This window comes from Trachypithecus francoisi, unplaced genomic scaffold, assembly GCF_009764315.1.
Source record: "Trachypithecus francoisi isolate TF-2019V2 unplaced genomic scaffold, Tfra_2.0 Lachesis_group1, whole genome shotgun sequence".
NCBI lineage: Eukaryota > Metazoa > Chordata > Mammalia > Primates > Cercopithecidae > Trachypithecus > Trachypithecus francoisi.
The window spans coordinates 152835897-152855925 of NW_022681454.1; the positions used below are offsets into that span (position 1 = coordinate 152835897).

At 35.1% G+C, this 20029-nt stretch overlaps 1 protein-coding gene across 1 annotated transcript; it reads left to right on the top strand.

Moving 5' to 3' along the window:
* The first annotated feature begins 545 nt into the window (after window positions 1–545).
* TDO2 (tryptophan 2,3-dioxygenase) lies at window positions 546–18860 on the top strand. Its single transcript, XM_033215576.1, has 12 exons — window positions 546–637; window positions 862–967; window positions 1922–2012; window positions 4881–4951; window positions 6048–6175; window positions 7156–7342; window positions 8626–8733; window positions 12072–12183; window positions 13658–13715; window positions 14911–14990; window positions 15668–15758; window positions 18299–18860. The coding sequence occupies exons 1-12, from the start codon at window positions 603–605 to the stop codon at window positions 18450–18452; spliced, it is 1221 nt and encodes a 406-aa protein (XP_033071467.1). The 5' UTR covers window positions 546–602; the 3' UTR covers window positions 18453–18860.
* The last annotated feature ends 1169 nt before the right edge of the window (window positions 18861–20029 follow it).

Here is a 20029-nt window from a genome sequence, read left to right on the forward strand (position 1 = left end):
AATTCCAATACAGTGTGTTGAGAGCTTAACTGCTGCTGATTATTAGATGATATTTAGGTCAGAAGAACTCTGATGATTGAATGGAAGTGGGCTTTGAGCAGGTACCCAGACTTTATTATACAATTAATTTCCCTAGAGGTGTTAAATTTCAGTTTTTGGTCTAGAAGCTATAAGAATATTTAAATGTGAGAGAATACATATTTGTTTTTTACAAGCTTATCATCTTATGTATCCTAATACTATGCCAAATGTTTTCTTGGGATTGAATAAATGTAATTTTTTTAACTTGGCCTCTGTTGATTCATTGGATGTTTGTTACTTTGAATATAAAAGCAGAACTTGGCAAGTCATACGACTCAATTTGGCAGATCACTCACTCTTGGCAAATGAACTGTGCCCAACATAAATCCACTCTAAAGTTTACAGAGGTTCTGTTCTGTACTAGTGGAAATGAGAGTTAGCTAAGAATACAAGAAGCATGCTGATTGGATGGTGCAGGGTAAGCAGGATACATAAAAGGCAGCTGTAGAACATCTGGGAAGGTCAATGATAACATCTGCCTAGAGTCAAACCTCCGTGCTTCTCAGACAGTGCCTTTTACCATGAGTGGGTGCCCATTTTTAGGAAACAACTTTGGGTGAGTATTTGCCTTTATTCTAAGTGGGTTTAGGCTTTTAGAAGTATCAAGTGTGAGCCCTTTGATTCCTGAATTTAAGGAGCATTGAAAACTGTCACCTTTATTCCTTTGTCTCACAATCTACTCTAAAGAAAATTTGCAATTACAATTTTAATCACCCATATCATTAGTTAACTGTGTTTTCCAACACACTATTTTTCTCTCTTGATTTATTAAATTTGCAGATATGCTTTTAAAAATCTCCCTGTAGAAGGCAGTGAAGAAGACAAATCACAAACTGGTGTGAATAGAGCCAGCAAAGGAGGTCTTATCTATGGAAACTACCTGCATGTAAGTGGCAGGGTCCTTACAGGGTTTGGTGTCCATTGCTAGGGACTCAATTCTGCAAAGTGACTTTTTTTTATTTTGTTTCTTGGAATTTGTTTTTCTCAGTCACCATTTGTTTTCTGGACCTAAGGATATTTTTACGTTTTCAACTTTTGTTAGAATAATTCAAGAGACTTATAGCGGAAAATTCATCTCTCCAGTGGAAGTAAAAGCAGAGAGTCCAGAATCTAGGCAGAGGTGTATACATGATAAGATACACTGTGGATAATTCACAGGCATTGTGCAACTTGTATAAATAAGACATGGTTAATAAATGCCAGTCTAGATAACCGCAAATGCATCTTAAAAAAATTATCCCTTAAATCTCTTATCATAAAGTAGGAATATTAAAGGCACATGGAGAATTTTCTTGAAATCATTAACACGTAAAGACGGATGTTAACGAATGAGGTATTGGGAGATTATTCTGGGCCAAGTTTCAGCCTGTTTGTCTTCTATTTTTTTTTCCTTTTCTTTTTTTTTTAAGAGGCAAAACGATTAGAGTCCTTGATGTCTTCATCGGTGAGTTTCTAAGGATGAACTGGTAAAGGACATTAAAATATTCTTAGAATAGGCTCTTTAGGGGAATAAAAGAATGCCAAATGCATAGTCAGCTCAGCAAGTTTTCAAGCTTTCATCGTATTCATTTCATGAAAAGGGATATGACGTCTCAAAGAGCTTAATAGGATTTATTATGATAAAATCTTACCAAATAGAAATTTTCTGAGAAGAATAAAAATCACAAATTCAATTCACTCTTTATAAGGAGATTCATCCATTGTTTAAAAGAAAATAGATTGGTTTCCGAGAATTTTGGGTTTCGAGGAGCATTTTTCATTATCATATTCTACTTCTTACTAAAGTTGATAAAAACCAACTTCCGCAATTTCAGACTGGCTTTTTATTTTTCATTTCAAGTTGGAAAAAGTTTTGAATGCACAAGAACTGCAAAGTGAAATAAAAGGAAATAAAATCCATGATGAACATCTTTTTATCATAACTCATCAAGGTAAGTTGCACAAAGGTTTTGGACAATAACTATTCCACAGGCATTTCTTATTGATAACAAGCAAAGCTACAATTTTTAAACTACAAAATGATGAAAGATCATGGAATCACCTCTGTTGGAAATGTTTGAGAATATTTTGCTGCCAGATAAATTCTCATAGGACTTATATAAGGATTTAAATAGTCTTCTTTATGTTACTCCACTGCTAATAGGCAAAGGAGGACTTCAGCTTTGTTCTGAACTCCAAGGGGACTTTCTGCCTCTTGGAATTTCACAAAGAATTCGCAAGTGAAGGTGTTACTGTTTCTCACTTCGGAACACTAAGAAACTATTTTCCAAGTCATTGAAATTTATGCTGGATTGACATAATCTTATACAAATCTGGTAATAAACAAAAATGTAAATTTTGTCCAAAAATGTATGTTTATCTTTTCCAGTTTTCTATAATAACTTCTGGGTAGTGGGTTTTTTTTTAGCTTATGTTTTCATGACTTCAGAAGTTTAGAAGGTTCCTGAGCTCTGAAATTATGTGCAAATTTTCATGAATATTATCTTAAAGAGGTCTGTGACCCCAAAATATTAGTAACATTTACTCTAAGCTGTTCAGTGCCACTACACTGACCTCTGAATGACTGGAACCCAATCACTGTTGCCTGCCAGTGCCCCACATCTAGACATGTTTCCTTGCCTCACCAGTTCTTTGTGTCCTTTCTGCAAATGGGTGCTTTCCAAAGTGATTGACTAAATTAACAAAGTGTTTCTAGTAAATAAGTTAAAAGTTAAAAAATTGGCTTAATGTGTCAGTTCTCCTGTTTTTATGTTTATACTTTTATTGGTGGCTTATACCAAGGCAATATCAATAGAAGAATAATCGTATAGGAGCATAAATTAGGAATTAAAAATTGTTTAGAACCTCAATTCTATTGTTATAAATTGTGTGACTCTGGTCAGTTGCTTCTATCTCAGGACCTCCATTTTACAATCTGTAAAATGGAGAGAATTGCTGATGCTCTCACTTACAGAGTTCCTATGAAGATGAATGAGATAATGTGCATTAAGCACTTAGCCCGAGGTATAGCACATAATAAACATGCAACAAATGGTAGCTATCATTATTTTATAAAAACACTTTTCTTCTATTCTTTAGTTAAAATGTTTAGGCAGTGGTTACCTAGGGTTAAAAAAGATACACATAAACTGATCAATAAATATTTGATTGTTCTTTGCTCAAATATAAAATTTAGTTCCTCCAAAGTATCCTTAAACATAACTTAGACTTATAATCGAATTCTCTTGATTAGTATGGAAACATTGCCTTTATGCATACGATAGAACCAAATACGAGGCACTGCAGATCTCTAAGATTGTTGACTTCCTATGCTCATCTAATTATTACATTGTCTATTTAATTTAGTCATAAAACAATCACCAAATATTTACTTTGTGCCTGACACTGTGCTAGGTACTGAAGAAAAATGGATGAATATCAGTGAGTCCTTAGTTTCCAGTGGCATAGAATATTATGGGAAGGATAAGCCAATGGGGAGAACCATTTATATTTGCTATGAATCATCTAGTAACACAAAGGAGTCAAAATGTCTATCCATGTCTATCTATCATACTGCTATAAGTCTTAGGGTTTTGAATCATAGATTTCCAATTGTAGGTGGGTAACTGATTATTTTACAAATGAGTCAACTGAAGTTAAAGAAAATGGTTTTGCCCCAATTGACACAACCAGTAACTTCAGATAGATTGATTCCAACTATGCTTCTTCCAGAATGTCATCACTATATCACTTTTACTTTTTTTTTTTTTTCTTTTTTGAGATGGAGTCTGCTCTGTTGCCCAGGCTGGAGTGCAGTGGCCCAATCTCGGCTCACTGCAAGCTCTGCCTCCCGGGTTCACGCCATTCTCCTGCCTCAACCTCCGGAGTAGCTGGGACTACAGGGGCCCGCCACCACTCCCCGCTATTTTTTTCTATTTTTAGTGGAGACGCGGTTTCACCGTGTTAGCCAGGATAGTCTCCATCTCCTGACCTCGTGATGCGCTCACCTCGGACTCCCAAAGTGCTGGGATTACAGGCTTGAGTCACCGCACCCAGCCTACTATATCACTTTTCTTTAACGCCAGTGTTGTTTGACAACCCCAAACTTAATCCTTCAACAGAAAAGCTTTGGCAGAATTCAGGTTTAAACAAATAAACCTTGGACTCACGGAAATTCTGAAGGATGATCTACCGGATAATGTGGACTCAACTGCAACAAGGTTGCCCCTGGGAATTAGCTGTCACAGTAATATGAAGCTTTGTCATTTTCCTTTCACCGCAAACGTCCGACTGCTTTCCCATATGTGCTAAGTCTATGAGTTGCTAGGATTTTCACAAATAAAACAAACAGACAAAATGCTGCATTTTAAGTAATTTAACTTTGTATTTTCAAGTTCTTAAAATCCTACAGTCTTTCATTTAGGTTAGGAAATATTAATTTCTCAGTTTGTGGTTGAAGTTGATTATTACTTCTGCTTCCTCATATACTTCCAGCTTCCATAAAGGAAGCTAGAATTAGGTTAGGTGCTATATCCTCAAAGACCTAAAAACGCATTTGTTGAGAGGAATTAGTGTAATAATAGTAATAATAATGAACATGAAGCATTAGGTAACATGCCTAGCATATTAAAACATTTAATAAAAGGAGGTTATTACAACTTCAACATTTATTTCTGGCGTACAATGGGACTATATTTACATTTATTGATTTTAAGGTAATGTTTTAATTTCTCTTTCAATATGTTAAACATATCTTTCATGTAATAATGGCCAAAAAGACTCCCATAACTTTCCAATTGACAATGATTTCCTTATTACAGCTTACGAACTCTGGTTTAAGCAAATCCTTTGGGAATTGGATTCTGTTCGAGAGATCTTTCAGAATGGCCATGTAAGTTCTTATGTCACAATATTGGTTTCATATATATTTTTGGAAGATATGGAAAGTATTATTAATGAGAGAAAAACATTAACACCAAATGGTGATCTTAATGTTTAATGATAAAACAAACAGACATTTTCTGAATGAATGAGGAGTTCAGTCATATTTTCCCATTGCCACCGCGAAATTACATGTGACTTTAAGGTTCCTTTCAAATTTCAGTTTCAAGTCCCTCGTTTAGAACTCATTTCCACACACAAAGATGTTATAAATGGTGGATTACCAAACTAATGGGGATCCTTTAATTAACAGGTATTAGAGTTGTATTTCTACTAAATATTAGCTGCAGGAAGATGGGAGCAATAATAAAGAAAGTGATAAAGGAAGAGAAGGAAGCAGTAGAGAAAGAGTGGTGGGAGGAAGAAAAAGAGGAAGAAAAGGGGGAAAAAGGAATGGTGGAATGTGGAAGAAAAGGACAGGAGGACAAAGAGTGAGAGGAGAGGAGGGAAAGCTTCCAGTGATGGCAGGAGTTTGAGCTGCACTTCTCCATCTCCCACCCTGCTTCCTCTTGCCATGGCTCTGAGGATCCTTCCTTGGGTCCTCTACCTCTGAGCCCCTGCTCCAGGAAGGGCTAGGAGAAAGAGCACATACATACAGATGGGACTCTTCCTGCCTGTGTAAATCCACTTCCCATTTATGTCAGTGGCAACTTTGGCCCTCAGTAAAGAGTAGATTGATCTACATGTTGTTTCATCCTCACCCAGAAGTTCCTGTGTTATCTTGACCTCTCTCCTTTGAAACAAAACTAAAAGAGAAACTTGTTTTGAAATCAATGGGGGGTTGTATTCTAGAATTTACTTCTACCTTGCTTCTATATAATTTTCTATTGTCAAAGAAAGAAAAAACTTCTTATTTTGCAGAAATTCCTTGCACACAATTCAGAACTGTTATTAGTTCAACATATATTCTTGGCAAATTTTAGTTTCAAAGTTTCCCTTTAAAACAAAATTAGAGATAAAACTAATGGGAATGCAGTGCCATTGTCTATTTTGTATCTTCTAGAGGTCAGCATTGCTAACTCAGTGTTTCATTTCTTAACCATCAGGTCAGAGATGAAAGGAACATGCTTAAGGTTGTTTCTCGGATGCACCGGGTGTCAGTGATCCTGAAACTGCTGGTGCAGCAGTTTTCCATTCTCGAGACGATGACAGCATTAGACTTCAATGACTTCAGGTGCACACCTTTGACGTTTTAAAAAATGTGATGAAAAAAAAATGTGATGGAGTTTACTTTCTCATTTTGGTGGGTAAAAGGAGCATGTGTGTGTTGTGTGCCATGAGGAGCCTGTCTTACTACCACTTTGTCACTATATGGACTTAGGGGTCTTCAATCACAAAGCATCTGAGAAGTTATTAAAAATATTTTATTATTAATTTTTACATGTAAGCATAATATGATCAATTAATTTAAATTCATCGCTGTGTGTCCTGTTTTTCTCCAAAAAGAATTTTAGACAACTTAGCACATTGACTAAAATAGTTAATAAAATACATGTAATTAAATTTAAAAAATATAAAAACTCAAAACAGGAGCGATATATACAGAAGCATGTCAATCAAAATAGAAGTTATGGATTAAACCATACATTTTACCTGTACATTTCAAGGCAATACCATATAGATAACTTTTTTCTTACCAAAATATAAGAAGAAAAAAGTTTAAAAATCTTCCATTGGGTGCAGGATGTAACAAGCAATGTACTGAACATGTCTGACAAAGGAAAAGTAGAATTTGTGGTGAATTTAAAACGTTAAAGTCTTAGCAGCAGCGAAATGAAAGACATTCACAAGGATGTAAAATGGGGAGTGGGAGTAATAACATTTTTGATATCCAATAATGTTTAAGTAGCTCATTTTTTTCTGAATTCAATGAGTCAAATCACAGGTCTAACTCTAGACAGTTGTGTGTATCTGCTCTTGATATCCAAGAGAGCAAAACTGACAACCTCTTACAATAGAAGAAACCATTATGGTGATTGATAATGTGAACCCTTCCTTTCCTTTCCTCCCCTCCCCTCCCCTCCCCTCTCCCCCTCCCCTCCCCTCTCCCCCTCCCCTCCCCTCTCCCCCTCCCCTCCCCTCCCCTCTTCTCTGCTATTCTCCTATCATCTCTTTCCCTTCCCTTGCCTTTCCTTCCCCCGTTTAATCTCAAAGAGAGTACTTATCTCCAGCATCAGGCTTCCAGAGTTTGCAATTCCGACTATTAGAAAACAAGATAGGTGTTCTTCAGAACATGAGAGTCCCTTATAACAGAAGACATTATCGTGATAACTTCAAAGGAGAAGATAATGAACTGCTACTTAAGTCTGAGCAGGAAAAGACACTTCTGGAATTAGTGGAGGTATGGATTTTTACAATTTCTAAAGTTTAACTCAATACATCTTCTTAATTTAGCTTTTGCTAAACAGAATTTTTAAAACTCATCAAAATTGAGTTACATTCAGTGGAAATAAGGATAGAAAGAATTCATAAAAATACATGAATTTATAAATTCATGTTACTAAAATATTGAAAATGTCAAGAACTCTGCTGAGAACGTCAGAAATACTTATGCAATCAATTGTATGTTAATATTTAATAACCTCGTCATCTCAATAACACAAGTCCTTAAATATCCCTACTAAGTAACACTTAATTAACTGATTTTTAGACTGTGACTATTTAGTGAGCTTTATTGTTTTGAAATATTCTGTAATTGAAAATTTTTGGTTATTTAGTATTTTTCTTAGCTGAATTAAGTTACTAAGAATATACACCTCAGAAAATGTTCCCTTCGTATCCAAATTCCCTAAAGGTCTACAAGTAGCCTTTAGGAATTATTAATTTTTTCTTCAAAAATAAATTACTAAACAAAGATTGCATTTTCTTGGTTTCCATTGCAAAGCCTTTTCTTCTGCAAATCAACTTTTCTTGTGTTGAATTATACTCTGCTCATTAATCCTCTGGGTAATGTAAATGTGGATTTAGGTCAATGCGTTACATATAATGTCAAATAATGGCATATAAGAATAGGGAGAAAAAGAATTACAAAGCTAATTTCAGAATTGTAATAAGTATGGGTTAAATGAGAACTCACAGAGGTACATGAATTTAGTTTTATTTCTAGATTTAAGAATATTTTAAAATCTCAAAGTAATTGCATGGATGGTTAATTTCAAAGTTGCTAAGTATACAGTTCTCATGAATTTAGAGGAGGTCATATCTTATACACATCATCATTTCTTCAGCTCCTAAGACATAAAGTAACTTGAGAATAAACCAGAAGATATCAGTAAAATAATTATTAAGAATATACTCTTTAAATATGTTTACATAGAACATGTTTAGATATGTGTATAGATTTCTAGAAGACAATTGGAATTTTTGTAATCACATATTTCTTAAGAAATAAAGAGTAAACATTATTAATGGTTGCCATAAAATTAAGGAAACTGAATATATTAATTATTTCATAAGTGAAAAAAATGAAGAGAAATAAAAAAACATTTACAAATAAAACTTGTAGCATATGTTTCTGGAAACCATGAGGATTTCTTGTTTCAAGTTTATACATGTCAGTTACAATGCATTTTACATAATTTAAATTTTACCATGTACTCACTTAAAAAATAATGTTTATTCAAGGCATGGCTGGAAAGAACCCCAGGTTTAGAGCCACATGGATTTAACTTCTGGGGAAAGCTCGAAAAAAATATCACCAGAGGTCTGGAAGAGGAATTCATAAGTATTCAGGTATTTAGAGGACATGAGTTAATATAAATTTAATACAGAAATATTCAAAAGTTAATTATTTTTACTTTTCTCTTAACCTTTCATTTTTCTCATATTTTTTCCTTTCATGAATATATTTTCTTGGACTACATTGCATGATTGATTTCATTTTCTTTATGTGCAATAAATATTATACTAAAATAAGACCTTCATTGCAAGGGAGAATTTTATCTATGATAAGTAGCTGAGATTAATATTATTTTTTCATTTCTATTGCAAATTCTATATTAGGACCAATTCTAGACAGAACTAGGCCCACAGTGAATCAACGAACCAAATCTGTTTAGCCCTGTAGCTTTGCTTTTGCTCTTGTATATTTACTGCTCTTGTATATATTTCTGGCAGCTCTCAGACAATGTCAGTTTTCTCCTACTTAAAAGATACTGTTGATTTCTCATTGCCCTGATCTTTCAGGTCGCTCATCCTCTTTGCATGACTAAATTTCCTGGAAGAGTTGTTTAAATTCTACATCTTGAGAGGTTGCATCAGGTAGTGCTGAAGGCATATACTTTGAAGTCACGCTGCTTGGGTTCCAGTTCCGCTTCCACTTCTTTTTTTTTTTTTGAGACGGAGTCTCCCTCTGTCACCCAGGCTGGAGTGCAGTGGCCGGATCTCAGCTCACTGCAAGCTCTGCCTCCCGGGTGCACGCTATTCTCCTGCGTCAGCCTCCCGAGCAGCTGGGACTACAGGCGCCCGCCACCTCGCCCAGCTAGTTTTTTTGTATTTTTTAGTAGAGACGGGGTTTCACCGTGTTAGCCAGGATGGTCTCGATCTCCTGACCTCGTGATCCGCCCGTCTCGGCCTCCCAAAGTGCTGGGATTACAGGCTTGAGCCACCGCGCCCGGCCCCGCTTCCACTTCTTAAACAACTATGTGACAGAGAACAAGTGACTGCACCTCTCTTTGCCTCTCTTTCAGCATTGGCAAAATAGAAAAATAAGAATATCTAACTCATAAGATTATTATGACAGGAAATTAAATACATACTTGTAAATCATTGAGAACAGAAGTCAGAATAATTATTTATCTCTCATCTAATCCTCAGCTTACTTCAAGCTGTCTTCCTGTGCCGTCATTCTCATGTGGTCTTCATGTACATTTTTAGTCTTAACTTAGTTGACCTCGCAGAAACATTCAATACTAATGACTACGACTTATTCTTTCTTGAACATTCTTTTCTCTTGGATTTAGTACATATCATTATGTTTGCTTCTAATTCTCTGGCCCTTATTTCTCTATCTCTTTTACTTGCTCTTATTTCTCTCTTAGACCAATAAATGATAGAGTTTTGCAGTTCATTGGCTTAGATCTTTTCTGTTCTATCTCTATACTCTTTCATTAGATGGTGTCATTTATACCCACTGCTTCAATATCTACTTAGCCAACATAATTCTCAAACATTTATCTCTGGTTTATATATCCCCTTATATTTCAGAACATGTATATAATACCTTACTTGATATTTCCTCCTGGTCCTCTCAAAAACACACCAATAAAACCAAACTTGAACATTACCCCTTCCATCCACTCTTGTACCAACATTGTCTTCTCTGCATTAAAGAATTTTTTCTCCTATAATTCGTCTAGGCTGTCGTCAGATTCCTATCAATCAGTGATCCTTGGCTCCGCCCTCTTGTTTCACCACTTCTTCAAGCTATCATCAAGTCCTACCGATGTTACCTATTTAGTTCTCAGATATCATCCTTTAATCTACCACTACCAGTCAAGTGCAACCTGCCATCGTTTTTCACCTGGACTATAATAATCTCCGAACTGTTCTCCCCCACCTTCCCAGTATGCTTTTATTCCACTTTAGTCTCCACATTGCAGTCTGAATAATCTTTTCAGAAGGCAAATCTGATCACATCTTCCTCTTGTGTAAAGCCTTTTGATGTTGCCTCATTGTTTTTAGAATTGAGATAAAAACTTTAACCTGGTCTATAAGGCCTTTATGATCTCACATTCATGTGGTCAAGCCATACTGAGTTTCTTTATTAGCTAAGTTTAGTTCTTTGCATTTATCACCAAGGAGTCCTTTTGTGTTCTTCTCTGGACTTAGAATGCTCTTTGCCAACTAACTCCTTCTGATTCTTAAGATTTTGGTTCAAGGAAAACTTCTTTAGGAAGGTCTTTCCTAAACTCCTTATTACTTTAAGTTATGATGCCAATACTGCTTCTGTATAGCATGGTCTATGGTTGTAATTTAATGACTGGGTGATTATTTGTTCAATGTCTTATTCCTACCAGATAATTCCTGTACAATATCACAACTTCCAAGTTTTGCTCACAATTTTATCTCTATCATCTTAGCATGAAATGTATTAAATAAATAATTAATTGGAAATAATACGCATATAGATTAATACTACATAGGGTGGTTGTTCTGATGAATTGGAAATAATTGGGTTAAATAATTTGCCCTAGCTCAATTAATTGGCTTATAAACAGAATATGTGTTGTAGGCAGAAAAAATAAGAATTTTCTTAAACCAATCAATAGAGAGAAAACGAAGAAAACATGAGTGAGAAATAGCTAAGAAACTGTATTTACAGAAGTCAATACTGAATATAGAATTTCAATAGTGTTAATAGGTCTTTTGACTAGGAATTCTTAACTTTTTCTAAGTGAAGTTACCTTACTTCATGTGTTAAATAATTCTTGTTTAAAATTAGGTCATTATTAACTGCTGATAGTTATCTCTGCTTTTGTCCATCTGGGTTCATTGTTCATTATATTTATGAAGATAATATTTAATATTGAGAAATCATTTAAACTTAAATGAAAGGATGGAGCCACTGAGTGTGTGGAAGATTCCTTTTCTTTTCATAAGACATAATTTCCAAATAGTAATATTAGATGATACAGTAAATATTAAAAGTACATCATTTCTGCAACCACAAGTCTCTTCCTTGTAAGCAAAGTTTTCTAAAATATCACTCTATTTATTCTCTCTCAGGACTATTTTTTTTTTTTTTTTTTTTTTTTGAGACGAAGTCTCGCTCTGTCGCCCAGGCTGGAGTGCAGTGGCCGGATCTCAGCTCAGTGCAAGCTCCGCCTCCCGGGTTTACGCCCTTCTCCTGCCTCAGCCTCCCGAGTAGCTGGGACTACAGGCACCCGCCACCTCGCCTGGCTAGTTTTTTGTATTTTTTAGTAGAGATGAGGTTTCACGTGTTCGCCAGGATGGTCTCGATTTCCTGAACTCGTGATCCGCCCGTCTCGGCCTCCCAAAGTGCTGGGATTACAGGCTTGAGCCACCGCGCCCGGCCCCTCAGGACTATTAATGCCATGTTTTTCCTAAAGGCTAAGGAAGAGTCTGAAGAAAAAGAGGAACAGGTGGCTGAATTTCAGAGGCAAAAAGAGGTGCTACTGTCCTTATTTGATGAGAAACGTCATGAACATCTCCTTAGTAAAGGTAGATATATATTTTTTTTATTTTATGAATCTTTTCCCTGAAATGTGTGAATATGAGATCAAAACATCATTTTATAAGCCTATCAGCCTTACTTGGGAGAAATAGAATGAAAATTGATATTCTACTGATAGAAACAAAAATGGAGTAAATGTTCTCAGTGATAAACCTATTTTAACAGGTTTCTATGCCCAGATTATTTCAAAAACATTAGAAAAAAAATTTGTATATTCTATGCCAGATACAAGGGATATCAAGATCAATTGCATATAGTTTCTCAAATAGTTCACAGCCTAATAGGAACAGAAATGAAGACAAAACGTTGTAATAGTAAACACTATGGTAGAGGTAAGAAAAGGAAGGAATAGCTACTGTGAGAACAACTATTGATGTCATCCCATTGTTTTAGTATTAAAACAAAATCTTTAACGTGGTCTACAATGATCTCATATTTGTATGGTCCAGCCATACTAATTTTCTTTTATTAGCTAAGTTTAGTTATTTGGATTTATCACCAAGGAGTCTCTTTATGTGTCCTCTGGTCTTGCAATGTTCTTACATTCCAATTACATGGAATGTTCCTGCCCTCTTTCTCTCTTCCTCCCTCCTTTGTGTGTGGGTGAGCTCTTTCATACAAATCTGCTTGACTGACCAGGAGACCAGGAAATGCTTACATTTAGACTTTTTGCACAATTGGTACTGAGCTATTAGTTCCTGAAACTTATTGAGCCATAAAATCAGTACTTTCATTTCTAAACTTTTGTGTTCATTTTGACTTAGAACTTTTATTGTAAAGAATCTTAAACCTTTATGGAAATAGGCTGAATAAAAGTAAAAATTAATTTTTATAACACAAGTACAAAACATAGCAACATATGAAATTGGTATTAAGTTTAATAAGCTTAAAGGTTGTTAGCTTCTGTTTTCTTAAAACAACAACAACAACAACAACAAAAACAAAAACAAAAAACCTCAGTAAAGGAATAATAAAATCTTGTTTTCCTGAAGCAAGGAGAAAGTATTTCATTAGAGGACACATATATGATTTTACATAATTGTGCTCATTAAAAACAAGTTAACTAATTTCAAGTGAATTAGTGAAAACTACTTTGAAATGATGCTTATAACGCATCTCTACTTTTTGAAATGAAAAACATACTATTTTACTTGGAAAACGAATTTTGTTATGAAAGTCAAGTATTTTCTAGAAAAATCAGGTTTTCTTAACATGCTGTTTGAAGGTTTTGAAAATTTAAAATATGTACATTTTTAGTTTGTTTTAAAAATCCAATGTTAAAAATTGTATTTTAAGTGATATATTTGTAAATTCAACCTAAGGGATAAAAAATGTAAACTGAAACTTATATTGATTTCTAAACACATGTAATCCATTAAATTTTTTAAGATGATGATGCTGAATTAATATAAAATTACCTTAAATTACCTAATAAATTTAAATTTGCTACATATTTTGCAGGTGAAAGACGGCTGTCATACAGAGCACTTCAGGGAGCGTTGATGATATATTTTTACAGGTAAAACAAATCAGAAGAGAGACTGACATTCAAATTGAGGGGTGGATACGGATAACATATCCAGTATAAAGCCGAAAAATTATAATCATAGTTCAATGCAGTAATTTAGCTTTTGGAGAAAAGTTAGAAAATAATTAGTAATGAAGTTTTATGACCCCCCTTTTTTTTCTTTTAAATAATAATAGCATAACTTTTTCCCTGAACAGGGTTAAATGGAGTTAAACACTGCACAAATTAATCAAATATCCTTTTTGACTGAATTCTACAAAGCACTATGTAACACTAAGTGTCCTAAATGTCCAAAGTTTACTCTCTCAGAGACTCACTCATGAAATGTGTTCTATCATTAAACAATGTTGTAAGATTATTCCTGTTTAAGAAAATAAAAAATGCATGAAGTGAAAATAACTGGCAAACTGTACCACTTACTCAGCAATTTCAAGTAAAATTATCTTCACGGTCTAAAATATTTGAAGTATTCCTTAAATGTTGACTCATTCCTACTCTATTGTATGAAGGTCCCATCCTCAGGGTTCATGAATTAAATATTTCAGAATAAATATCACACTAGTAAAAAGTATCTATATTGACAGGCCGTCATGCTTCTGTGTATTTAATTTTTAAAATCTTTTCAAGTCTTTCTTCAAAATGGCAACATAAACAAAATCTTCTGACTCTTTTCCTAAACTCAAGTAAATGTATGCCAGTCAGGCATATGTGTGCTAAGTAGAAAATATACTGAGAAAGTTGAAGAAATAGATGTAAAAACAAAACAAAACAAAAACAAAAACAAAAACCCCCAAAAACCAAATAGATGAAAAGAAATAAAAAGTGGTTTTTCCTTTTGTGCTTTAATATCTTTGCCTAAAGTGTTTGACTATTTTTGGCTGGAAAATCTGTGATAGTGCATCTGTCTCCTTTTAATAAGAACCAATGTTAGGTGTGACTCTGGGTGATTACTTCATGTATATTACATGGAATTTTCTAGACTTCAAACAAACACCGCAAGTTGAGTAGTACTATTTCATCTTTGAGACGAAGAAACTGAGACTGAGAGAATAAGCCAAAGCTGTCACAGCTCCTCACAGGCAAAGCTGACATTTGTTTCCAGGGCCAACTGATTGTCAAACTCATGCTCCTTCTAACGCACTCGATTTACTTGAATATATTCTTTTTTTTCTTCTTTTTGCTTTAGGGAAGAGCCTAGGTTCCAGGTGCCTTTTCAGTTGCTGACTTCTCTTATGGACATAGATTCACTGATGACCAAATGGAGATGTAAGTCCTTCCCGCTCACCCCATGCTGCTTCCCCACATGCTGTTCCTGTGCTCTTTATCTTGGTCTTCTGTGTGCCCTCGTGCCCACTTTCTCTCTTCCCCTCTCCTTTGTGAGTGGGTGCATTCTTTCATACATACCACCTTGGCCATCACTCTCTCCCAGGGCCAACTGATCCATGTGCACGCTAGGCACAGTACCTAAGGCCCACAATACTTTTGGGGGCTCATGAAAATATTTTATTTTAAAATCTGAAGGAAAAAATAAACTTTAGGTCAAAAAAAGTTTTATTATATAAGAGTAATATATTTGCCATTATGCCAATGCAGTTTTAAATTTTTAATTTAAATGGTTTTTAATTTTTTTAAATGAAGGAATTTGCCATAAAGGCAAAGGTGGCATGGGCTCATGAGTCATGTTATGGCCCTAGTCTCTTCTATTGTGTCCATGGGATAAATGCAATGAAGGAGGGAGTGAAATGCATGTAGCCTGAAGCAAGTGGAACGCTAGGCAACCTCACAGTCTCATCCGGCTCTCGTGTATGAGCCTTCCATATGGCCAAGTGTTAGTTGTCAGCCTTCTCTCAGAAGCAATAATCATTATCAACCCCTTATTGTTAGAACATTGTGGAACTAATGGTGGAAAAATATCCATGCAGTAAATTTGTGTGTTTGCCTAGATAACCATGTGTGCATGGTGCACAGAATGCTGGGCAGCAAAGCTGGCACCGGCGGTTCCTCAGGCTATCACTACCTGCGCTCAACCGTGAGGTAGGTGCGGAAATTCTCCTTTCTTCCTGGTGGCAGTCACCAACAATTTGTTTCTCTGTCTATACACTGATTACCTTTAAAAAGTCATTTTATTTGCTCCTGTCTGAACTATTAACAACACATTTGTAGTTAGAATATTCCAATTCGGTCTTTTGGAAGTAACTTTATAAAATTTTTAATTATGAACCTTCACTGCTTTGATCCTGTATGAAAAGGGGTATGGTATCAATGCCTGCATGATATGTGAGGAAACAAAGGGTTTAACAGTGCTTACATCCAGGCAGAAACGTCTTCAACTCATTGTGGCTCAAGTTTTGACTAGATGAAAACATTTATCATTAATTCTACAAATGTCTTCCTGGCTAGATAAACGACACAGTTAAAGTAGCATCTCGTTTTCTGATGTGACTCTATATTATAAAACTATTTCCATCTACTCCAGAGAGTGCCCTTTTCAAAGTGTTTACAAGGAAAGAGATCAACATTTATTAAGGATTTAAAATATGCTAGAGAGGTTCCTACGGGATGTACATTCTTATTTTGATATTCACAATATCATAGAAAAATGGACAAATGGATACATCTGGAAACTGAAAAACTTCTATGGTCCCTTGAAAAAGAAGAATCAATTCACGAATAAATTAGACATTTGCATTTAGCGCCCCCCCAAATCTTTACAGTACATTGATTTCATCCCTACTGTTATTGTCAGATTGGTTGGTTTCTAAAATAAACAGGTTTAAATTTTCATCAATTTTAGACATTTTCACTTTCCCTGGAAATAAATTCTGTAAGCACAAAACAATTGGTAACTGCCAATACCAAATGAGCACACACATCAGTAGGTGGTGGGAATAATTAACACAAACAGCATCTCTAGTGTGTTGTTACCTCAGTTTTAAAAAGACCTGACCTTTTGCTGTGCAGAAGTTCTTTAGTTTAATTAGATCCCATTTGTCAATTTTGGCTTTTGTTGCCATTGCTTTTGGTGTTTTAGACATGAAGTCCTTGCCCATGCCTATGTCCTGAATGGTATTACCTAGGTTTCCTTCTAGGGTTTTTATGGTTTTAGGTCTAACATTTAAGTCTCTAATCCATCTTGAATTAATTTTTGTATAAGGAGAAAGGAAAGGATCCAGTTTCAGCTTTCTACTTATGGCTAGACAATTTTCCCAGCACCATTTATTAAATAGGGAATCCTTTCCCCATTTCTTGTTTTTGTCAGGTTTGTCAAAGATCAGATGGCTGTAGATGTGTGGTATTATTTCTGAGGGCTCTGTTCTGTTCCATTGGTCTATATCTCTGTTTTGTTACCTGTACCATGCTGTTTCAGTTACTGTCAGCCATCCCATTACTGGGGATATACCCAAAGGATTATAAGTCATGCTGCTATAAAGACACATGCACACGTATGTTTATTGCAGCACTATTCACAATAGCAAAGACTTGGAATCGACCCAAATGTCCATCAGTGACAGACAGGATTAAGAAAATGTGGTACATATACACCATGGAATACTATGCCACCATAAAAAAGGATGAGTTCATGTCCTTTGTAGGGACATGGATGTAGCTGGAAACCATCATTCTCAGCAAACTATCACAAGAACAGAAAACCAAATACCGCATGTTCTCACTCATAGGTGGGAATTGAACAATGAGATCACTTGGACACAGGAAGGGGAATATCACACACGGGGTCCTATTGTAGGAAGGGGGGAGGGGGGAGGGATAGCATTAGAAAATATACCTAATGTAAATGACGAGTTAATGGGTGCAGCACACCAACATGGCACATGTATACATATGTAACAAACCTGCACATTGTGCACATGTACCCTAGAACTTAAAGTATAAAAAAAAAAAAAAGACCTGACCAAAAGGAAGGACTGAAGTTTTCATTTTACAGTTAGAAACTGGGGCATTGAAGTTTAAACAACTTGTCACAGGTCCTTGAATTGTAGGTGACAGATCCAGAATTTGAACCCAGATTTATTTGACTTCAAAGGCAAATGTTCTTCCTCCATAAAACTGTAACAGTTAAAATTGTTGACTAACAACACAAACGCAATTTTAGTGTTAAAACTACTTCATAGACATTTATTATGAGTCTATTAAACCCTTAGGGCAGTTATTTGGCAGCTTTTCAGTTGGAAATATTTCCAAATGAGCATCCAAGATTCTGTATGCGTTACATGTATTACCTTGCATACCATCCTTCAGAAGTAGGAAATGAGAACACATCCTTATCTTTATGAAGGTGCCAGCAATAAGACTCTCAGTTTTAATATGAAACACCCTGTTCTAAAACACATAATACTGTTTTATGGCCATAAACTTTGAAAATGGAATAAAAAGTAGGTAATCAATACTAATACTACATAATACCTAATTTAATATATAATATATACAACATGAGATGTATAATATTGAATACTAATTAATTATGGAAAATGTCAGAGAAATAAATTTTCTAATTGAAAATTTTAAATATTTCATGTCAACCAATGTAACACATCTTCATGTATGTGTTTTTCCAGTGATAGGTACAAGGTATTCGTAGATTTATTTAATCTTTCAACATACCTGATTCCCCGACACTGGATACCGAAGATGAACCCAACCATTCACAAATTTCTATATACAGCTGAATATTGTGATAGCTCCTACTTTAGCAGTGATGAATCAGATTAAAATCATCTGCAAAATCTATGAAGAATACTGGTTTCACAGTCTATTTTTTATTTTCTATGAATTTTCATAAATAGTTTTAATATATGTATACATATGTTGTTCAGCACCACAATGCTCTAATTTTAGAAATAATTTGATTACCTCTCATTTGTGGCAAGACTAAGCATTAAGATGAGAAAGAATTCATTTAAATAGTAACATTGTACATAGGATGTTTTCCTATTAAAAATTCAATTTCCCCTGAGACTTAATGTAACCACTTAATGTAATCATTATCTCATTGTTTCATCTTTATAAACTTGTAAACTTCAGCTATTTCAAATATTTTATGCAGTACACTATGTTATTCTGTACAAAGACTTTCAAACAAAATTTTAATAATAATAAAGTATTAATTTTTCTCCTTGTGTTGTTTTTGAAATATTGATTGCATTTGTCAGGAATCTTAATGACCAAAGACAGAAACCTATCTGAAGTTTGCCTAGAGGGGATATACTGGAGGATTACCAGCTTGCAGAATTCAGATGAACACTGCGCAAAAAGCCTTGAAAGAGGAGCCTGGAAACTCTGACGCCACAAGGACTGGGTCCAGTTCCTGGAGTGCTATATTCCCGGAACACTCTGAGATCTTTTTTGTCTCATCTCTTGTCTGTAGGTGTTGGCTTTATTCTTTCCTGTAGTAGAACAGCTTCTGTCTCAGGCTGGGTCCCAGTTTCCAGCACCACTGGACTCACACAGGGCAAACCTTCTCTTTCCCCCAGCTCCCATGCCTGTGATCTGGAAGGTGCAGTGAACTCTAATGCATGCAGAACTGAGGTAGGAGCAAGGAGCAGTCCCCTCAAAGAAGATGTGCTTTCCAGAAGAAAGGACACAGACTGAACAGTGACCCAGTTCATTTCTAATCAGACATTAATTAGGCTAAGAGTTTAGATCAGACATGAGTTTTAGTTTTCTTTTTCTAGCTTGGCCAGGTTATTGGGAAAACTAATATTTTTGTTATGGGAGGAAATACACAATATTATTTTAAAAATCTAAAATGTATGTCTAAGTCTATCTCTTGAACTAGAGTCATTATCACTAGCAAGCAGTAAGTTCTTGATGGAATTGAACTATTTATTCTTTGGCTTCAATTGCATTTTTTTCTTATAAGGATCACATCATCTAGTTTGTCTTAGAATTGTAAATAATTGCTTTTGCCTCCATGACTGTTGTGTGCTCATGTATGTGTGTATACACAGTATCTGATGGCGGCTAGGCTGATATAATACAGAGTCAAATGGCATGGTGGCTAAAAGGCACTAGTTTTGAAATCAACAAGCTCGAGGGCAAATTCTGGCTCTGCCATTTATTAGCTATCTGGTACAATCATCAGTTGAAGCCTAGTTTCCTATCCATCTGGGGGTAAAAGTACTTATTTTATAAGCTTTGCTATTTCTTAGGAAAAAAATATGTTAATAGATGTTCTGTTACCAAAGTGCCTTAGAATATTGGTGTAAATGTTATTTGTCAATGTTTATCATTATTTTAATAGACTGTATTAGTCGGGATTCTCCAAAGGGACAAAACTAATAGGATAG